We start from the raw sequence: 19151 nt of genomic DNA, 5'->3' as shown, positions 1-19151 counted from the left end.
ATACCTCAATAAATACGACCTTAAAATATTACAGTCATGTTCACACAAAAACCTGCACACAGGTGTTTATAGCATCTTTATTCATAATCAACAAAACTTGGAAGCAATTAAGGTGTCCTTCAGTAGGTGAATGGATAAATAAGTCATGGTACTTCCAGACAATAGCATATTATTCAATGCGAAAAAAAAAAAAAAGAGCTAGCAAGCTACGAAAAGACATGGAAGAAACTTAAATCCACATTACTAAGTGAACAAATCAATCTGAAAAGGCTGCATACTTTATGGTTCAGAGGCAAAATTATGGAGACAAAAGAAAATAGCCAGGAGTTTAGAGGAGTAGGCGAAACACAAAGGATTATTGGGACAGTGAAACTGCTCTTTATCCTTCTGTAATAATGCATACATGTCATTATTCATTTGTCTCAACCCACAGAATGCACATCAAGACTGAACCCTAATTAAACCATGGACTTTGGCCGATAGTGTCAATGTAGTTTCATCAATTGTAACAAATGTACCACTCTGAAGGGGGATGTTGATGATGGGGGAGGCTGTGTATACGTGAGGGTAGGGGATATATGGGAAATCTCTGTACCTTCTGCCCCATTTTGCTGTGAACCTAAAATTTCTCTAAAAACTAGTCTTTTATATAAATGGGCATACATATACATATATATGTCAGCACTAAAATATCACGTTACAATAAATATAAAGGAGAAATTATTGAAAGTCATGTACAGTGAAATGTGTTTTCCTCCATATTTCCTGGAATTCATGAGGAGTGATACACTTAGGAGTAAGGTAAAATGGGAATAATGAAGGGGACCAGACCTTGTTCTAGGGTATGTTAGGAAGGAAGAGGTGATCTCCAGGCACCCTCCTGAGGGTCAGCCGACATTGTCCTAAGTTGGGGATAATGTTGTATCACAAAATATCCAAAACTGAAGGAAGAATAGTGAAGCTTCAGATACAGTGCTGGATGAGGTGAAGGGAGGTAATGGGTGAGCAGACATTGGTCTAAGATGTTGAGCAGCATGTGATGGGCCATCAGATACTGTGAAGAAGTGAGGAAGCAGAGCTAATGATGGCTCAGTAGACATTGATCTAAGGTGAGGTAATGGGATGTGTCACCAAGCACTGCCCAACTAGGGCTTGGGAATTAAAGGGGCAGTGTGGCCCTGCTTCTTTGACTATGTTCTATCCTTTGGGCCCCATCTTCACCTCCCCATACTGCCCTTCTTAAAGGTGAAACCATCTTTGCAGAGCCCAAATATTTCCCACTCCCAGAACTGCCAATAGACTGGCCCCAGACGCCACCCAGCAACTGTGCATCTAATCAGATCATCTGTCAGCATCTGTAAGGCCACTGCTGCCTATCTAGGGCAAGATACCTAATATCCAATGAAGATCCACCCATGTCTGCTCTAGTTCCCTGCTATTGGCTTCAGGCACTCCTCTCGGGGCAGGATGAGCAGGTGTGTGGATTGGGTTCTGGAGTAAATGCGGCTCTGTCGAGTTGCAACTGAGACAGGGCAGCGCTGTGCATGCTGAGGAAAAATGAGCAGGGAGTCTTTTGCAATCATGTTGGAGCTGTGGGATTCTGGAATCATGGCAGGGAATCCTGGAAGCAAGCATCCACATGGGATTTCCCTTCTTTAGCATCAGACCAAAAGGTTCACAATGACTTTTTAGCTTTAGGGTTGAGAAGGGATACAGCCCAGGTACAGACTAGAGGTGAAAAAGCCTGGTGTGTTTTAGGCAAGTTGGTTCTCCCAATTAGCGCTTCTTATGCTGCAACACAGAAAAAATCAGACAGAAGTCACGCAACAAGCATGGGTCAACTCTCCACAGGTGCATTTATGGAATGCCTGCTGTATGGCAGTCATGGGTCTAGACTCATAGTGGTGAACAAAAGGGAAATATTTTCTAGTGTAGAAGCCACAGAGACATGAGGAAAATATACCAGGCAGCATGGTGGAAAGTGCTAGGGAGAAGAATAAAGGAGGAAGGGTAAGGGGCTGGAATTTTAAACCAGGCAGGCAGGGAAGGCCTGTGTGGAGGTGTCATGGAAAAAAAGACATGACGGACAAGCCACAGATAAAATAAAGAATTGTGCTCTTTGCAACGGGCACTGCAAATACAAAGGCCCTGAGTCAGGAACTGAACTGATGTTTGAGGCACATGGCGGGGAAGGTCCTTGTGGGGTGCATGGGACGAACATGGACACAAGTAGACAGTGAACATATGGTGGGGTTGGTTTTCATATGAGTTATCAATTTCATATGATTTATGATTTATCTCATATCTCATATAATGTAAGATAATGATTTCATGAGTTATCAACTTATGAAAGTCAGATCATTAAGGAAAGTAAAATGCTGGGCTTCGACTCAGTGACAAGTAAATTAAAAAAAAAAAGAGGCAGGCAACTGAGTGAGAAGATTTGTAATAGCAGAAGGAAGAATTTAAGTTCTCCCAGACGACCTGAAAATCCTAACCTCAGAGGCTTCCTTGAGGGTGGTGGGAGTGTATAAAACACTGTGCTGGGCCGGGCGCAGTGGCTCACGTCTGTAATCCCAGGACTTTGGGAGGCCGAGGCGGGCGGATCATGAGGTCAGGAGTTCGAGACCAGCCTGGCCAGCATGGTGAAACCCCCGTTTCTACTAAAAATACAAAAATTAGCTGGGCGTGGTGGCACACGCAATCCCAGCTACTCGGGAGGTTGAGGCAGGAGAATTGCTTGAGCCCGGGAGACGGAGGTTGCAGTGAGCCAAGATAGCGCCACTGCACTCCAGCTTGCCCGACAGAGCAAGACTCTGTCTCAAAAAAAGAAAGAAAGAAAGAAAGAAAGAAAGAAAGAAAGAAAGAAAGAAAGAAAGAAAGAAAGAGAGAAAAAGAAAGACTGTGCTGGGTGTCAAACACAATGTGCTGAGAACCTGTGGGGCTCAGAGAGAGTCCTGGCAGATAATGAAGGGGGCTGCAAGTCTTTTTTTATGACAATGGGGACTCAACATACACTCTGAGGTCTGTGTCTGAATACACAGGGAGTTTGTCTTATTGCAGTATCTCTTGCTTGATAGAAATACTCAATGGGGAATTGGATATGCACAACTGTGTTCGATTCAAAAGAAGAAAATACCCACAATTCTACTAGACAGTGTGTTCTGGAACAAACAACTCACAGAAGGATTCATTACTATCATATATATTATGTTGTCTTAACATTCAAACTGTTGGCACTATACCTAATCCACAGTAAACAGGATTATCATTCCTATAATATGATCTTTCTTATGAAGAATTTGGTAACAGTATTCTATTGTAGTTTTCATGAGAAGGCTTTTCCTATTCACCAAATTGACTCGGTTCCTTATCAGTATGAATAATGACCCAAGGTTTATTGGGGATGGTGACAATGTAGGAAGGGTCCCTCGCCTCATTCAGTGCCTTGTCAGAGGCCCTCTCCAGAACAGCCATGTGTGACATTCTGATGTGGTCATTTCTATTTACAATAATATACATATTTTTCTGCTGCATGCGTGCAACAGTGTACAATCAGACCCAACCCTCAGGGGGGTTTTCTCACACTGTTTCTCTCAAGTGTGGCTGCTCTGATGGACGCTGAACACTGATTTCTGAACGAAGCCTTTCCCACAGATGCCACACTTGTAGGGTTTGTCTCCAGTGTGTGTTGTCTGATGTTTATTCAAATTTGACCTGTTGCTAAAGGCCTTCCCACACTCAGCACACACATAAGGCTTCTCTCCAGTGTGAATTCGTTGATGCACTTGGAGCTGTGATTTTTTAGTGAAAGACTTCCCACAGTCACTGCACTCATACGGTTTCTCTCCAGTATGAATTCTGTGATGTGTAATCAACTCTGACTTCTGTCGAAAGGTCTTCCCACATTCAGAACAAATGTAGGGCTTTTCTCCGGTATGAGTTTTCTGGTGCTTACTGAGATTTGACCTGCCACTAAAGGCCTTCCCGCACTCGGCACACACATAGGGTTTCTCTCCTGTGTGAATTGGCTGATGCACCAGGAGCTGAGACTTGGAGGTAAAGGACTTCCCACAGTCACTGCATTCATAAGGCTTCTCTCCAGTATGAATTCTTTGATGAGTAATAAAGTTTGACTTGCGGATGAAAGCTCTTCCACACTCAGTGCATACATAGGGTTTCTCTCCTGTATGAATTTTTTGATGAACAACGAGTATTGATTTCTGGTTGAAGGCTTTCCCACATTCGTGGCATTCATACTGTCTCTCTCCAGTGTGAATTTTCTGATGTATATTAAGATTTGACTTCTGAGTGAAGGCTTTTCCACAAGTATTGCATTCATAAGGCTTCTCCCCAGTATGGATTCTCTGATGTGTAATCAAGTCTGACCTCTGGGTGAAGGCCTTTCCACATTTGGAACATATATAAGATTTCTCTCCTGTATGAGTTTTCTGATGTGTAATGAGATTTGACCGGTTCGTGAATGCCTTCCCACATTTATTGCACATATAGGGCTTTTCTCCTGTGTGAATTCGTTTATGAACATGGAGTTGTGACTTGGAAGTAAACAATTTCCCACAGTGACTGCATTTATAAGGTTTCTCTCCAGTATGAATTATTTGATGTGTAACCAAGTGTGCCTTCCGGATGAAGGCCAGTCCACATTTCATACATACATACGATTTTTCTCCTGTATGAATTCTCTGATGCACTGTGAGTGTTGACTTCTGAGTGAAGGCTTTTCCACAGTCACTGCATTCATAAGGTTTCTCTCCAGTGTGAATTCTCTGATGAATAATCAACTCTGACCTGTAGGTAAAGGCCTTCCCACACTCAGTACATATGGAAGATTTCTCTCTACTTTGAACTTTCTTATGTGTAATGAGGTTGGAATTATTGCTGAAGACCTTCCCATATTCGGTACATATATAGGTCTTCAATCTTGTGTGAACACGTTGATGTACCTGAAGTTGTGACTTGGAAATGAAGGATTTGCCACAGTTATTGCATTCATATGGTTTTTCTCCACTATGAATTCTTCGGTGTGCAATCAATTGTGTTTTCTGGATGAAGGCCTGTCCGCATTCAATACAGATGTAGGATCTCTCCCCTGTGTGGATTTTCTGATGAATCTTCAGTGTAGACTTCTGTGTGAATGCTTTGCCACAGTCAGTGCATTCATGGTGTCTCTCTCCAGTATGAATTTTCTCATGTATACTGAGATCTGAGTTATAAGGGAAACCTTTCCCACATTCACTACATTCATATAGTTTTTCTCCGGTATGAATTCTGTGATGCCTGAAAAGAGACGATACTTGAAAAAAGGATTTTCCACATTCATTGCACTTATAGGGCTTCTCTCTCATATGGGTTTTCTGATGTGTGATGAATTCTGGCTTCTGTACAAAAGCCCTCCCACATTCAATACATACATAGAGTTTTTCTCCTGTAGGAACTTTCAGATGTACCTTGAACTGTGACTTCCAGGTGAAGCTCTTTCCAAATTCAGCACACTCATAGGATTTTTCCCCAGAAAAAATTTTTTGATCTTGAGAGGAAGCTGGTTTATAACCGATGATTTTTCTATGTTGATTATGGTCCCATAATTTCTCTCCTGTTGGAGTACATTCACAGTAAGTATAGAAAGACATTTTACCATATTTAGTACTCTTCTTAACATTCTTTGAAGCATCGTTTCTGTTATGAATGTGTAGATCTAAATTATGCTTCAAGCCATTTCCAAATGAGTCACACTGATAGGGTTTTTAGGGGGATGTAAAATGTTCGGGTTCACATGAATTATCCTTCTGATAGCCTTATATTCATAATGCCTATTTGTAGTCAATATTTTCTTGATTAAAGCAACATCACTTAGATACTTATTTTCTTTTCTGATAATATTCTATCTGGTTATCAATCTGTCACCGTTATTTTAGAATGAAATACAATCTCACATCATCTCTATCATCATCTTCCCTTTCATTGTGGAAAGAAGTCTTTTTTTTTTCCAGAGATTCCCTGTAATAAGGTTTGAAATCCAAACACTTTTTCAAGGGATAATAAGTCACTTTTTGCTTATAGAGCAGCTAGCAGAGGCTAGAGGGGAAGGTAAAAATGGCTTATCCAGCTTGAACACAGAGAAAAGGGTAAGGGTGGGTAATTTCATGAGAAGGGTGTGACACTACTTAAATGAAACATTCTGGGGAACAATTCAGCAGTTAAAAGAAATAAACTAGATGAACAGATAATACCATGGATAGACATGGAAAAAGGCAAAAAACATGATATATAGCATAATAAGATTTATATAAACTAATGATCCATGCCCCTAATTCACTTTAAATTTTACCACATGCACGAATTAAAAAATGCTTCCATTATACAAAACAGTGGCTTCTGGTGGGAAGGGAGATGGGTGAGGGGAAAGAGAGAAAAGGGGATATTATCACAAAAATAAAATGAGAATCTTCACCCACATTTTCATGGTCATAGTGTGTCCTAAACTAAAGACAATGATTAAACTCAAACCTCATCAGGTGAAATATAAAAATAAAGCAATGACAAAAACAAACAAGCCCGGGCATGGTGCCTCATACCTGTAGTCCCAGCACTTTGGGAGGCTGAGGCGGGTGGATCACCTGAGGTCGAGAGTTCGAGACCAGCCTGACCAACATGGAGAAACCCCAACTCTACTAAAAATACAATGTTAGCTGGGCGTGGTGGCTCATGCCTGTAATCCCAGCTACGTGGGAGGCTGAGGCAGGAGAATCGCTTGAACCCGGGAGGCGGAGGTTGCAGTGAGCCGAGATCGTGCCATTGCACTCCAGCCTGGGCAACAAGAGTGAAACTCCGTCTCAAAAATAAATAAATAAAAATAAAAATACAAAAATTAGCCAGGCGTGGTGGCCCGCCCCTGTAATCCCAGCTACTCGGGAGGCTGAGGCAAGAGAATCATTTGAACCTGGGAAGTGGAGGTTGCAGTGAGCCAAGATTGCACCACTATACTCCAGCCTGGGCGACAGAGTGAGACTCCATCTCAAACAAACAAACAAACAAACAAAACCAACCAGGAAGAGAGACCCTAACAGTGTGGAATCGCTCAAGCAACATCAGAAGGAAATGTGAGAAAGGGTGATTAATCATGTCATGTCAAACACAGCAGAGAGGTATTCCCAAAGATTAAGTGACAATGATTCCCAAGTCATTAGCTGGATGAAAGGCCTGAAGGACTGGGAAGATAAGAGAAATCTCATGGCCATTCCTATAGCAAAAATAGTTAGAGAGCCTGATTGGAAATAAAGTTCTTTTTTTTTTTTTTTTTTCTTTTTCAGACTGAGTCTTGCTCTGTCACCCAGGCTGGAGTGCAGTGGCATGATCTTGGCTCACTGCAACCTTCACTTCCCGGGTTCAAGTGACTCTTGTGCCTCACCCTCCCAAGTAACTGGGATTACAGGCATGCACCACCACACCCAGCTAATTTTTGTATTTTTAGTAGAGATGGGTTTTTGCCATGTTGTCCAGGCTGGTTTCAAACTCCTGACCTCAAGAGATACACCCACCTTGGCCTCCCAAAGTGCTGGGATTACAGGCATGAGCAACTGTATCCGGCCCAGAGATAAAGTTCTGAGGCATCTCACAGTGAGAAAGACAGAAATAAAAGGGGTGTAGCAGGAGTGGGAGTGTGTGACACAGAGTAGTTTTGAAAGAAAGCAGATCCAGGAATACCTGGATGTAAACGAGAGACTCTAGGACAATATGGAAGGCAGGGAAAAAAAGACTGTTACAGAAAAGGAATATAATAAAGATATATCTTTAATGAGGCTGACTGGCACATGACTTATAATCAACAAGGAAGGTCATCCAGGTAGAAGGCATTTAGTGATCTGAGAGGCATCAAGCAATATAAAAAATTCAGAACCTTCCTGAGGAGTGGTCTTAATAGCACTTCACAGGTTCCAGTGTTTTTCAAGACAGCTGAGATTTCCTCCCGTCTCCCATCTAACCTGAGTCACACTCACCTCACTTCACTCACCTGGGCAGCTGTGACGTGGCCTCTCACCCTGCAGTGCCCATGGTTCCTTTCCTTGCTCCAACATGACCACCTCTGGTTTAGGAACTTGATACCCTGTTCATGGGAAATGATAAAGGTCTGGGTCCAGCTAATTATGTTTCAGAGCCCAACAAATACAGTCTTATTGTTCAATGATGGTTTGTTCTTTAGGAAAGTAACCAGATATCTCTGAGTAATATTCTGAGTGCCCTAAACAAACAGAGAACACTGGAGGAAAAAAGGACAAAACCATCACCTATCTAAGATGCCAACAGCATTCATCAACTGAGAATGAAAACACTCTCAGTGAGGCCTCCTTTCAGATACCAAGGTGACTGTGCTTACCTACTGAGAGCAGGTGGCTGTAGGTCTCCAGCATCACATCCCGGTACAGGTTTCTCTGAGAAAGGTCCAGGTGCCGCCATTCCTCTCTGCTGAAATCGATAGCCACATCCCTGAAGGACACTGATCCCTGTAAGGGCACATTCCTGTTCAATGTGCATAGTCAGCTTTGCATGGTGGAGTGACTATATTTGGGATTACGGAACATGGGTTTTGTTGTTTTTAATTTACTTCTTTTTTTTTTTGAGACAGAGTCTTGCTCTGTTCCCCAGGCTGGAGTGCAGTGGCACGATCTTGGCTTACTGCAACCTCCACCTCCCGGGTTCAAGCAATTCTCTTGCCTCAGCCTCCCGAGTAGCTGGGATTACAGGCGCATGCCACCACGCCCAGCTAATTTTTGTATTTTTAGTAGAGACGGGGTTTCACCATGTTGGCCAGGATGGTCTCAATCTCCTGACCTTGTGACCTTGTGATCCGCCCACCTCGACCTCCCAAAGTGCTGGGATTACAAGCTTGAGCCACCGCGTCTGGCCGTTTTTTTTTGTTTTTTGTTTTTTTTTCCTTGAGATGGAATTTCACTCTTTTGGCCCAGGCTGGAGTGCAATGGCGTGATCTTGGCTCACTGCAACCTCCACCTCCCAGGTTCAAGCAATTCTCCTGCATCAGCCTCCTGAGTAGCTGGGATTACAGGTATGTGCCACCATACCCGGCTAAATTTTGTATTTTTAGTAGAGACGGGGTTTCACCATGTTGGCCAGAATGGTCTCTATCTCCTGACCTCGTGATCTTCCCGCCTCGGCTTCCCAAAGTGCTGGGATTACAGGAGTGAGCCACCGCGCCTGGCCAATTTACTTCCTTTTTAAAGAACCTGCCACTCATTTCCCTAATAGCTTATTATGAAAAATTTTAAACATACAGAAAATTAGAAAGAATTGTACAGTAAAAACCTATATATCTACTACTTAGATCTACCATTAACACCTTACCCTACTTGCTTCATCACACATTGATCCATCTTACTTTTTTTTATGTATTTCAATGTAAATTGTAGTCATCACTACACTTTCTCTTAAGCACCACAAAATGCAAATTATTAACTAGGGTGTAACATTTGTTAACCTGATAAGGTAAAATTTAGTACAATACAATTAAATGCAACAATCTTTATTTTGCCATTTGACCTTGTGACAAATGTATACACCTGAGTGATAAGAAATTTCTAAGAAATAATATTTTACATAGGTCACATATTAAATATCCAGTTTTAGCTGGGGTGCAGTGGCTCACGCCTGTAATCCAAGCAAGAATGTCAGAGGGGGCCGGACACGGTGGCTCATGCTTGTAATCCAAGCACTTTGGGAGGCCAAGGTAGGTAGATCACCTGAGGTTTGGAGTTCGAGACCAGCCTGGCAAACATGGTGAAATGCCATCTCTATTAAAAACACAAAAAATTAGCCAGGCTGGTGGCACGTGCCTGTAGTCCCAGCTATTTGGGAGGCTGAGGTGGGAGAATCACTTGAACTCGGGAGGTGGAGTTTGCAGTGAGCTGAGATTATGCCACGGCACTCCAGCCTGAGCGACAGAGGGAGACTCTGTCTCAAAAAAAAAAAAAATCTAGTTTTACATAATTTGTGGAACACAGAAATCTAACAAAGAATTCCAGCTATTTGTTCTGTTCTACAGTCAGTCAAGCACTCATTTTTCAAAACTGGCCATTGAAATAGGCTGTCTTGGCTGGGCCCGGTAGCTCATGCCTGTAATCCCATCACTTTGGGACGCCAAGGTAGGTGGATCACGAGGTCAGACGTTCGAGACCAGTGTGGCCAACATAGTGAAACCCTGTCTCTACTAAAAATACAAAAAATTAGCCGGGCGTGGCGAGCACCTGTAATCCCAGCTACTCAGGAGGCTTAGGCAGGAGAATCGCTTGAACCTGGGAGGCGGAGGTTGCAGTCAGCCGAGATCATGCCACTGGACTACAGCCCGGGATACAGAGCAAGACTCCGTCTCAAAAAAAAAAAAAAAAAAAGAAAGAAAGAAATAGGCTGCCTTTTAGTCTTCTAGCACATGGATGAACAACCTGCCATACAGTGGCCGATCAATTTAGGACCAGTCATTATGCTACTCCTGAGGACACAGAAATGAATTATTTATGTTACTAGTCTTCACGCAACCTGAAATACATAGAAAATAAATAAGACCAAAGTTTGAAAAAGGGAAGACATTAAGTTCATTAAGGTGTTGAAAAGTAGATCTCTATCTGAGACACCCTGAGGGCTAAAAAGAAGAAAAAGTGCATTCTACATGAGGGAATAAGTTTACATTTCATAGAGTGGAAGAATTTAACTTGGAAGATAAGAAGAGTAATACAAAGTATGGGGTAAGGGGGACATTGCCCAGCAAAGACAAGAACAAAAAGATGGAGAGATGGGCTCCAGTGAGCCATGACTGCATCACCGCACTCCAACCTGAGTGACAGAGCGAGACTCTGTCTCAAAAAAAAATAAATAAGGCCGGGCGCAGTGGCTCATGCCTGTAATCCCAGCACTTTGGGAGGCTGAGGCAGGTGGATCACCTGAGGTCAGGAGTTCGAGACCAGCCTGGCCAACATGGTGAAACCCCATCTCTACTAAAAATACAAAAAATTAGCCAGGCATGGTAGTGTGTGCCTGTAATCCCAGCTACCCAAGGCTGAGGTAGGAGAATCGCTTGAACCTGGGAGGTGGAGGTTGCAGTGACCCAAGATTACGCCACTGCACTCCAGCCTGGGTGACAGAGTGAGACTCCATCTCAAAAATAAATAAACAAATAAATAAATATTAAAATACACAATGAGGGCCGGGCACAGTGGCTCACGCCTATTATCTCAACAATTGGGGAGGCCGAGGTGGGTGGATCACGAGGTCAGGAGTTTGAGACCAGCGTGGCCAACATGTTGAAACCCCCTCTCTACTAAAGATACAAAAAATTAGCTGGGCACAGTGGCACATGCCTGGAATCCCGGCTACTTGGGAGATTGAGGCAAGCGAATCGCTTGAAGCCAGGAGGCAGAGGTTGCAGTGAGCCGAGATCGCGCCACTGCATTCCAGCCTGGGCGACAGTGCAAGACTCCATCTTAAAAACAAAACAAAACAAAACAAAACACCACATGAGTTTAAAGAACAGTAAATAGGGCTGGACATGGTGGCTCACACCTGTAATCCCAGCACTTTGGGAGGCTGAGGCGGGCGGATCATGAGATCAGAAGATTGAGACCATCCTGGCTAACACAGTGAAACACCATCTCTACTAAAAATACAAAAAATTAGCAGGGTGCAGTGGCGGGCGCCTGTAGTCCCAGCTACTCAGGAGGCTGAGGCAGGAGAACGGCGTGAACCCGGGAGGCAGAGCTTGCAGTGGGCCGAGATTGCACTACTGCACTCCAGCCTGGGTGACAGAGCAGGCCTCTGTCTCAAAAAAAAAAGAGAACTAAAGCCAGGGCAGGGGCTCACGCCTATAGTCACAGTATTTTGGGAGGCCGAAGTGTGTGGATTGCTTGAGCCTAGGAGTTTGAGACCAGCCCAGGCAACACAGTGAGACCCTGTCCCTAAAAAAATACCAACAAAATTAGCCATGCCTGGTGGCAGGCACCTGTAGTCTCAGCTACTCGGGAGGCTGAGGTGGGAGGATCGACTGAGCCCGGGAGGTCGAAGCTCCAGTGAGCCGTTAATGCACCACTGCACACCAGCCTGGGTGACAGAGGGAGACCCTGTCTCAAAAAAATAAATAAAACTTAAAAAGTAAGAGACTTATGAATCATACTAACCAAATGCACCTTGTGGACTTTGGCCCCTAATTAAAATGAACCAATCTTAAAAAGATATTTACAACAATTTAGAGAAATGCAAGCAATGGGTATTAGACGATAACAAAGAATTACTGTTATTTTGTTGTAGGTGTGATACTGACTTATTTGTTATGCTAAACAAAAGAAAAAAAGAATTCATCTCTTTGAGATACATATCAAAGTATTTTTAGATAAAACATTGTGTTTGAGATTCGCTTTAAAATAATCCAGGAGCTGTGTAGGAAGGTGGTTTCAGATGAAATAAGAATGGCAGAATGTTGATGATGACTGAAACTGGGTAAAAGGAACAATAGGTGAACGGGTTGCTTATACTATTCTCTTTACTTTTGTATATATTTAAATTTTTTCGTAATAACATGTTTTTGAAAAATATGATCCTCCAAATAAAAAATCTAATTTGGAATTGCACAGTTAAAGGAATGCCTATTTCCACATGGTGTTGTACATATTTAAAGAAAGTATTGGCTGGGTGCAGTGGCTCACACCTGTAATCCCAGCACTTTGGGAGGCCGAGGCACATGGACCACCTGAGGTGAGGGGTTCAAAACCAGCCTGGCCAACATGGCAAAACCCCATCTCTGCTAAAAATACAAAATTAGCTGGGCATGGTGGCGCATGCCTGTAATCCCAGCTCCTTGGGAGGCTGAGGGAGGAGAATTGCTTGAACCTGGGAGGTGGAGGTTGCAGTGAGCCAAAATCACACCATTGCACTCCAGCCTGGGCAACAAGAGCAAGACTCCATCTCAAAAACAAACAAACAAACAAAGTATACTAGGGACTTGAATACCCTTCCCTCACCTCAGCAATTTATCAAAATACTAGACAGGAAATCATCAAATATACAGAAAAAGAAGCAACAGTATTTAATTGATATTTATAGACTACTGCAACAAACAACAGCAGAATACACATTCTTTTCAAGAATCATAGAAAAATGACCAAGATAGACCATACCCTAGGCTATAAAACCAACCTCAACAAATTTAAATGAATAAAATACAAAGTATGTTCCACAAGGAAATCAAACAAAAAATCAATAACAGAAAGACCACAGAAAAGTCTCCAAAGGAATTAAAAAATAAAAACAAAAGCTTTCTGGAAAAGCAAAAACTATTTGGAAATTAATAACCCACAGTTAAATGACCTATAGGTCAAAGAAGAAATCTCGAAGGTCATTTTAAAAATAAATACACCTGGCCGGGCATGATGGCTCAGCCTGTAATCCCAGCACTTTGGGGAGCCGAGGCGGGTGGATCACATGAGGCCAGGAGTTCGAGACCAGCCTGGCCAACATAGTGAAACCCCATCTCTACTAAAAATACACAAAATTAGCAGGGCGTGGTGGCACGCACCTGTAGTCCCAACTACTTGGGAGGCTGAGGCAGGAGAATCACTGGAACCCGGGAGGAGGAGGTTGCAGTGAGCCGAGATCATGCCACTGCACTCCAGCCTAGGCAACAGAGCGAGACTCTGACTCAAAAAAAAAAAAAAAAAAAAAAAAAATTCAGGAAAACAAAACAAAAAACAGAAAAAAAAAGTCAATAAAACACAATCCAGTTGTTGGGGAGAAAAAATCAACAAAATGTGGCTGATTGGCCTGTTAGTCAACTAGACTGATGAAAATAAAAAGACACAAATCAGCAATATCAGGAATAAAACAGGAAATATCATGACAGATTTAGGAACCAGTAAAAGAAAAATATGGGAATACAAACACTGATTTAGATAAACTAAATAAATTAGCTTATTTAGATAAGATAAATAATCTTATAACTATTAAATTACATTCATAATTTAAAAGTTGGTGAAAAGAAATTTCTAGGCCTAATTTTGCCAGAGAATTCTACCAAACTTACAAAGAAGAATTAGTCTTGGCCAGGTGTGATGGCTCACGGCTGTAATCCCAGCACTTTGGGAAGCTGAGGCGGGCAGATCACCTGAGGTCAGGAGTTCAAGACCAGCCTTACCAACATGGAGAAACCCCGTCTCTACTAAAAATACAAAATTAGCTGGGCGTGGTGGCGCATGCCTGTAATCTCAGCTACTCGGGAGGCTGAGGCAGGAGAATCGCTTGAACCCAGGAGGCAGAGGTTGTGGTGAGCCGAGATTGCGCCATTGCACTCCAGCCTGGGCAACAAGAGCAAAACTCTGTCCCCCCCACAAAAAAGAAGAAGAAGAAGAAGAATTAGTGTGATTTTTACACAAACTCTTCCAGAAAATCAAAGAGGAAGACCTCTTCCAAACTAACTTTGTACAGCCAGTTTTACTCTGACATCAAAACCAAAGAAAGCACAAAAAAACTATAGACCAGTATCTTTCATAATTTTAGATACAAACATCCTCAACAAAATATCAGCAAACAATCCAGCAATGAATAAAAAGAATCGTGTACTACAATAACTGAAATTCATGGGGGAACCCTCTGTATCATTTTGTAATTCTCTGTGGATCTATAATTATTTCAAAATAAAAAGTTTTAAAAAATATACTCCTAAAGAAAGATTATTCCAAAACATTTGGAATATTTTGGAATAGTTATGACTGCAAAATCATTGACAAGACTCACTGTACAAATCACATGAGAGAATGTGAATTACAGTTCACCTTTGAACCACATGGGTTTGAACTGTGTGGGTCCACTTGTAACACAGATTTCTTTTTTCAGTAAACTTACACCGAGTGTGCCTCCCTCTCCTGCCCTCCCTTTTACCTTCACCTCTTCCCCCTTTGCCACCCAAAACAGCAAGGCCAAACTCTCCTCTTCCTCAGCCTCCTTAACCTGAAGACCATAAGGGCAAAGACCTTCATGATGATTCACTTCCACTTAATAAACAATAAATATATTTTCTCTTCCTTTTGATTTTCTTAAAAGCATTTTCTTTTCTCTAGCTGAATTTTATTATTAAAATACAGAATATAATACATATACCATACAAAATACATGTTAACCAACTCTTTGTTATCGGTAAGTTAACAGCAGGCTATCAGTAGTTAAGTTTCAGGGATGGTCAAAAGTTATACACGGCTTTTCAACTGCACAGAGGTTAGCGCCCCAAGCCTGCATCATTTGAAGGACAACTGTGCTTATTATAATTGCGGTTTCTGCCATTTTTTTCTTTTTTTTTTTTTAATTATACTTTAAGTTCTAGGGTACATGTGCACAACATGCAGGTTTGATACATAAGTACATATGTGCCATGTTGGTGTGCTGCACCCACCAACTCATCATTTACATTAGGTATTTCTCCTAATGCTATCCCTCTCCCAGCCCCCCACCCCCCAACAGGCCCCGGTGTGTGATGTTCCCCACCCTGTGTCCAAGTGATCTCATAGTTCAATTCCCGCCTACGAGTGAGAACATACAGTGTTTGGTTTTCTGTCCTTGTGATAGTTTGCTCAGAATGATGGTTTCCAGCTTCATCCATGTCCCTACAAAGGACATGAAATCATCCTTTTTTATGGCTGCATAGTATTCCATGGTGTATATGTGCCACATTTTCTCAATCCAGTGTATCACTGATGGACATTTGGGTTGGTTCCACGTCTTTGCTATTGTGAACAGTGCCACAATAAACATACATGTGCATGTGTCTTTATAGTAGCATGATTTATAATCTTTTGGGTATATACCCAGTAATGGGATTGCTGGGTCAAATGGTAATTCTAGTTCTAGATCCTTGAGGAATCGCCACACTGTCTTCCACAATGGTTGAACTAATTTACACTCCCACCAACAGAGTAAAAGCGTTCCTATTTCTCCACATCCTCTCCAGCATCTGTTGTTTCCCGACTTTTTAACGATTGCCATTCTAACTGGCGTGAGATGGTATCTCATTGTGGTTTTGATTTGCATTTCTCTGATGACCAGTGATGATGAGCATTTTTTTCATGTGTCTGTTGGCTGCACAGATGTCTTCTTTTGAGAAGTATCTGTTTGCCATTATTTTTAATGGCAAAACCGCAATTACTTTTGCACCAACCTAATACGTAAAGTAAGGCTACAATGTTAACAGGGATGTAGAAGGAAAATGGCACTAATTATTAGGGAGGCAGACCTGATGTTGAATATGAAGGTGAGAAAAAGGATTAAGAAATAATTCTTAGTCTTCAATTTTGTGTCACTATGTACATTCTGGTGCCACGAATGTGTAGAGAAGGCTGAGGAAATTAAAAAAAAAGACTTAAATTTTGTATATGTTGAGATTTAGCTGAGAGGATATATACCAGGGTGTACACTAGGTGGTGGATAGAGAGCTTATTATTAATTGTGATAGAGATTAGCTGAATAGAGAGCTTATTTATTTATTTTATTATTATTATTTTTTGAGATGGAGTTTTGCTCTTGTTGCCTGGGTTGGAGTGTAATGGCGTGATCTCGGCTTACTGCAACCTCCGCCTCCCGGGTTCAAGCGATTCTCCTGCCTCAGCCTCCCCAGTAGCTGGGATTACAGGCATGTGCCACCATGCCCGGCTAATTTTTGTATTTTTAGTAGAGACTGGGTTTCTTCATGTTGGTCAGGCTGGTCTCAAACTCCCTACCTCAGGTGGTCCACCAGCCTCAGCTTCTCAAAGTGCTGGGATTACAGGCATGAGCCACCAGGCCAGGCCATTCCAGTGTTTTACAAGCACTTTGGGAGGCCAAGGCGCAGATCACCTGAGGTCAGGAGTTCAATATCAGCCTGACCAATGGGGAGAAACCCCAACTCTACTAAAAATACAAAAATTAGCTGGGTGTGGTGGCACGTGCCTGTAATCCCAGCTACTCGGGAGGCTGAGACAGGAGAATCTCTTCAACCCAGGAGGCAGAGGTTGCAGTGAGCCGAGATTGCGCCATTGCACTTCAGCCCGGGCAACAAGAGTGAAACTCTGTCTCAGAAAAAGAAAAAAAAAAAAAAAAAGAAAGCTATATTATTAATATAGTCACAATATTATTTATTGTGTAGAGATAAAGATTCAGAGGTCCTTTGTATAGAGGTCACTGGATTCAGGGGAGGGTATGAGCATGCAGATGGAAGTGGAAAGAAAAGTACTAAAGATATTTATAATTTTTAATATGTAAAATTATGATTTTTGAAAGCTACCTTGTTGATTTCTTCATTTAACTGCATTCAGAGATTACAGTTTGTTTCTTGTGATGCATATTGATTGTGCTTATAGGGCTCAGAACATCATTTCTTTGAAAATGGTACCTATATACCTGAAAAGAATATACATGTTCTAATTTTTCTCTTTATCATACACTTGTATAGTCACACCCTACACACACCAAACTCCCCAACCCCCAAACCCTATGTTATCAAGAATTTAGTAGGAACACGAGATGTCATGTTAGGCTGGAATAGAGCTTTACCACCTCACCAAATGAGCTTCTTATAAACAGTTTGTCCAGGCTGGGTGCAGTGGCCCACGCTGTAATCCTGGGATTTTGGGAGGCTGAGGCAGGCAGATTGCTTGAGCCCAGGAGTTCAAGACAAGCCTGGGTAACATGGTGAAACCCTGTCTCTACAAAAAATACAAAAATTCGCCAGTTCTAGTGGCGCGTACCTGTAGTACCAGCTACTCGGCAGGCTAAGGTGGGGGGATCGATTGAACCTGGGAAGTCCAGGCTACAGTGAGCCGTGATTGCACCACAGCACTCCAGCCTGAGGACAGAGTGAGACCCTGTTCCAAAAGACAATTAAAATAACAGTTTGTCCAGGAAGAAACCTCCTCACTCAAAGATAATAATAAGCATCGCCTGATGTACAAAGATACTATGAGCAAAAAGGATGAAACAAAAATAGGGAGGAGAGTAAGAGGAATACACTACAAATAATATACTACAAATAAATTGACACACCACAGAAAAAACATCCACCATGAATTCAAGGAATTCACTATAACTACTTAAAATAATTAAACAGGCCAGGCGCTGTGGCTCATGCCTGTAATCCCAGCACTTTGGGAGGCCGAGGCGGGTGGATCATGAGGTCAGGAGCTCGAGACCAGCCTCACCAACATGGACAAACCCCGTCTCTATTAAAAATACAAAATTAGCCGGGCATGGTGGCACATGCCTGTAATCCCAGCTACTAGGGAGTCTGAGGCAGGAGAATCGCTTGAACCTGGGAGGTGGAGGTTGTGGTGACCCGAGATGGCGCCACTGCACTCCAGTCTGGGCAACAAGAGCGAAACTCCGTCTCAAAAATAAATAATAAAATAAAATAAAATAAAATAATTAAACCCAAGGAAGAAATAGTGGAAAAACAGATAGGCTAAGAATGTGGTTATGTAAATTTTTGAAAAATAAATTGGCAGAACTCAGTAAAGTTTTTTTGTTTTTCAAGCAACACAGAAATAAAGGTCTCCTTGAAAGCAATGAAAAGACCCTGCTAAAACACAAAAGGTAGGCCAGGCACGGTGGCTCACGCCTGTAATCCCAGCACTTTGGGAGGCCGAGGTGGGTAGATCATGAGGTCAGGAGCTCGAGACCAGCCTGGCCAATATGGTGAAATCCTGTCTCTACTAAAAATACAAAAATTAGCCAGGCATGGTGGCACGCACCTGTAATCCCAGCTGCTCAGGAGGCTGAGGCAGAAGAATCGCTTGAACCCGGCAGGTGGAGGTTGCAGTGAGCCGAGATCGTGCCACTACACTCCAGCCTGGGCGACAGAGCGAGATTCTGTCTCAAAAAAAAAAAAAAAAAAAAAAAGCACAAAAGGTGGTAAAGACAAGTGAGCAACATAAAATGGAAATAAGGAGTTTCAAAAAGAAAATAGAAAAAAAAAATTTAATAAAAACATCTAATTAAAAAATCCTTGAAGTGGCAGTATAGAACTTTTATTGTTATTCACAGTATAAATTTAATAGATAGTCTTAAACGATAGATATAAAGATTGGGTTAAAGAAGGTAATGTTATAAAGCCGCCACTA

The 19151-nt window shown here is 42.2% G+C and overlaps 1 protein-coding gene across 10 annotated transcripts in view; it reads right to left on the bottom strand.

Moving 5' to 3' along the window:
* Positions 1-61: 61 nt before the first annotated feature.
* ZNF585B (zinc finger protein 585B) overlaps positions 62-19151 on the bottom strand; it is a 28867-nt gene continuing 9777 nt past the window's right edge. For 4 of the 10 annotated variants that reach the window (XM_054673358.2, XM_063801511.1, XM_063801513.1 and 1 more), the window contains 4 exons: positions 17321-17436; positions 8396-8522; positions 8033-8125; positions 62-5614 (listed from right to left, as the gene is read on the bottom strand). In XM_054673358.2, the coding sequence (XP_054529333.1) occupies positions 3597-5614; positions 8033-8125; positions 8396-8522; positions 17321-17347 (2265 nt within the window). In that variant the 5' untranslated portion in view covers positions 17348-17436 and the 3' untranslated portion in view covers positions 62-3596. Of the gene's footprint in view, positions 5615-8032; positions 8126-8395; positions 8523-17320; positions 17437-17783; positions 17901-19151 lie in introns of those variants that run through there. The other 6 variants (XM_003316295.7, XM_512614.9, XM_063801514.1 and 3 more) reach the window with 3 other exon arrangements.

The sequence above is a fragment of the Pan troglodytes genome, chromosome 20 (genome assembly GCF_028858775.2).
Source record: "Pan troglodytes isolate AG18354 chromosome 20, NHGRI_mPanTro3-v2.0_pri, whole genome shotgun sequence".
In the NCBI taxonomy this organism is placed as follows: Eukaryota; Metazoa; Chordata; class Mammalia; order Primates; family Hominidae; genus Pan; species Pan troglodytes.
The sequence above is the reverse complement of the archived record's forward strand: the minus strand, read 5'-3'. Positions and strand labels throughout refer to the sequence as shown.